The sequence below is a fragment of the Eurypyga helias genome, unplaced genomic scaffold (genome assembly GCF_000690775.1).
Source record: "Eurypyga helias isolate BGI_N326 unplaced genomic scaffold, ASM69077v1 scaffold28854, whole genome shotgun sequence".
NCBI lineage: Eukaryota > Metazoa > Chordata > Aves > Eurypygiformes > Eurypygidae > Eurypyga > Eurypyga helias.
The window spans coordinates 2,487-3,600 of NW_010247300.1; the positions used below are offsets into that span (position 1 = coordinate 2,487).

The 1,114-nt window shown below is 60.1% G+C and overlaps 1 protein-coding gene across 1 annotated transcript; it reads left to right on the plus strand.

Moving 5' to 3' along the window:
- Nucleotides 1-297: 297 nt before the first annotated feature.
- On the plus strand, nt 298-1,105 carry LOC104508926 (P-selectin-like; the record flags this gene model as incomplete). Its single annotated transcript, XM_010150698.1, has 3 exons — nt 298-679; nt 750-857; nt 970-1,105. Coding segments are annotated over exons 1-3 (626 nt in total), but the record flags the coding sequence as incomplete, so codon positions are not given.
- Between the last annotated feature and the right edge of the window lie 9 nt (nt 1,106-1,114).

Below are 1,114 nucleotides of genomic sequence, written 5' to 3' on the forward strand. Positions count from 1 at the left end.
TGCTATCCTCTGTATCAGCCTTCACCCCGTCTCCCCCACCTTCCTCATCCCTGAGCTGTCTCCCTCAGTCCCACCTCAACTCCTTCTGCCATTCCTGATGCACCCAGGTCTCTGTGCACCCTTACAGTCTCATTCTGACCCACGCTTGCCTTTTCGACCTGTCCCTTCACAGAGCTGGTTGCTGGCACCTCTTGGCCCTGATGCTCACCCTCATGTCCCAAGGGATCCCATTCCCGACCTGACTCCTGCCCTTTCTGCATCAATTCCCAAACCTCATCCTCTTTCACAGGTGCAGTAATGTGGGTGGAGGTGGGTGCCTGGACATACCACTACAGTGACCAAGGGGACTACTCATGGGAACAAGCCAGGAACTACTGCCAGACCTTCTTCACTGACCTGGTGGCAATCCAGAACAAGCAGGAGATCAAGTACCTCAACGAGAGCCTGCCCTTCCACAGGCACTACTACTGGATCGGCATCCGCAAGCTGGGCGGCACCTGGACCTGGGTGGGCACCAAGAAAGCGCTGACAAAGGAGGCAGAGAACTGGGCAGCCGGGGAGCCCAACAACCGCCGCTCCAACCAGGACTGCGTGGAGATCTACATCAAGAGGCAGCAGGAGTCGGGCAAGTGGAACGATGAGCCCTGCAACCGGAGGAAAAAGGCACTGTGCTACAAGGGTGAGCGGGGGGACTGGGGACCTTGGCAGGGGGGCCAGTGGCTCCTGGTGACCATCCTCTGTGTGTGCAGCCTCCTGCCAGCCTTTCCCATGCAGCCAGCGTGGTGAGTGCGTGGAGACCATCGGGAGCTACCGCTGCGAGTGCTACCCTGGCTTCCGAGGCCCTGAGTGTGAGGACGGTGAGCCACCCATTCCCATCCCTCCCTCCCGGCTGAACAGCCTGAGTCCCAGTGGCAAATCAGGCAAGTTCATTATGCTCCTAATGGGCTGGCGGGGCCGTGTCTCTCCCAGTTGTGCAGTGTGCCCAGCTCGAGCCCGAGGGAGCGCGCATGAACTGCACCCATCCCTATGGAGACTTCAGCTACAACTCCACCTGCACGTTCAGGTGCCAGGAGGGGTTCGAGCGACGAGGGGCGGGCACACTGCGGTGCTTGGC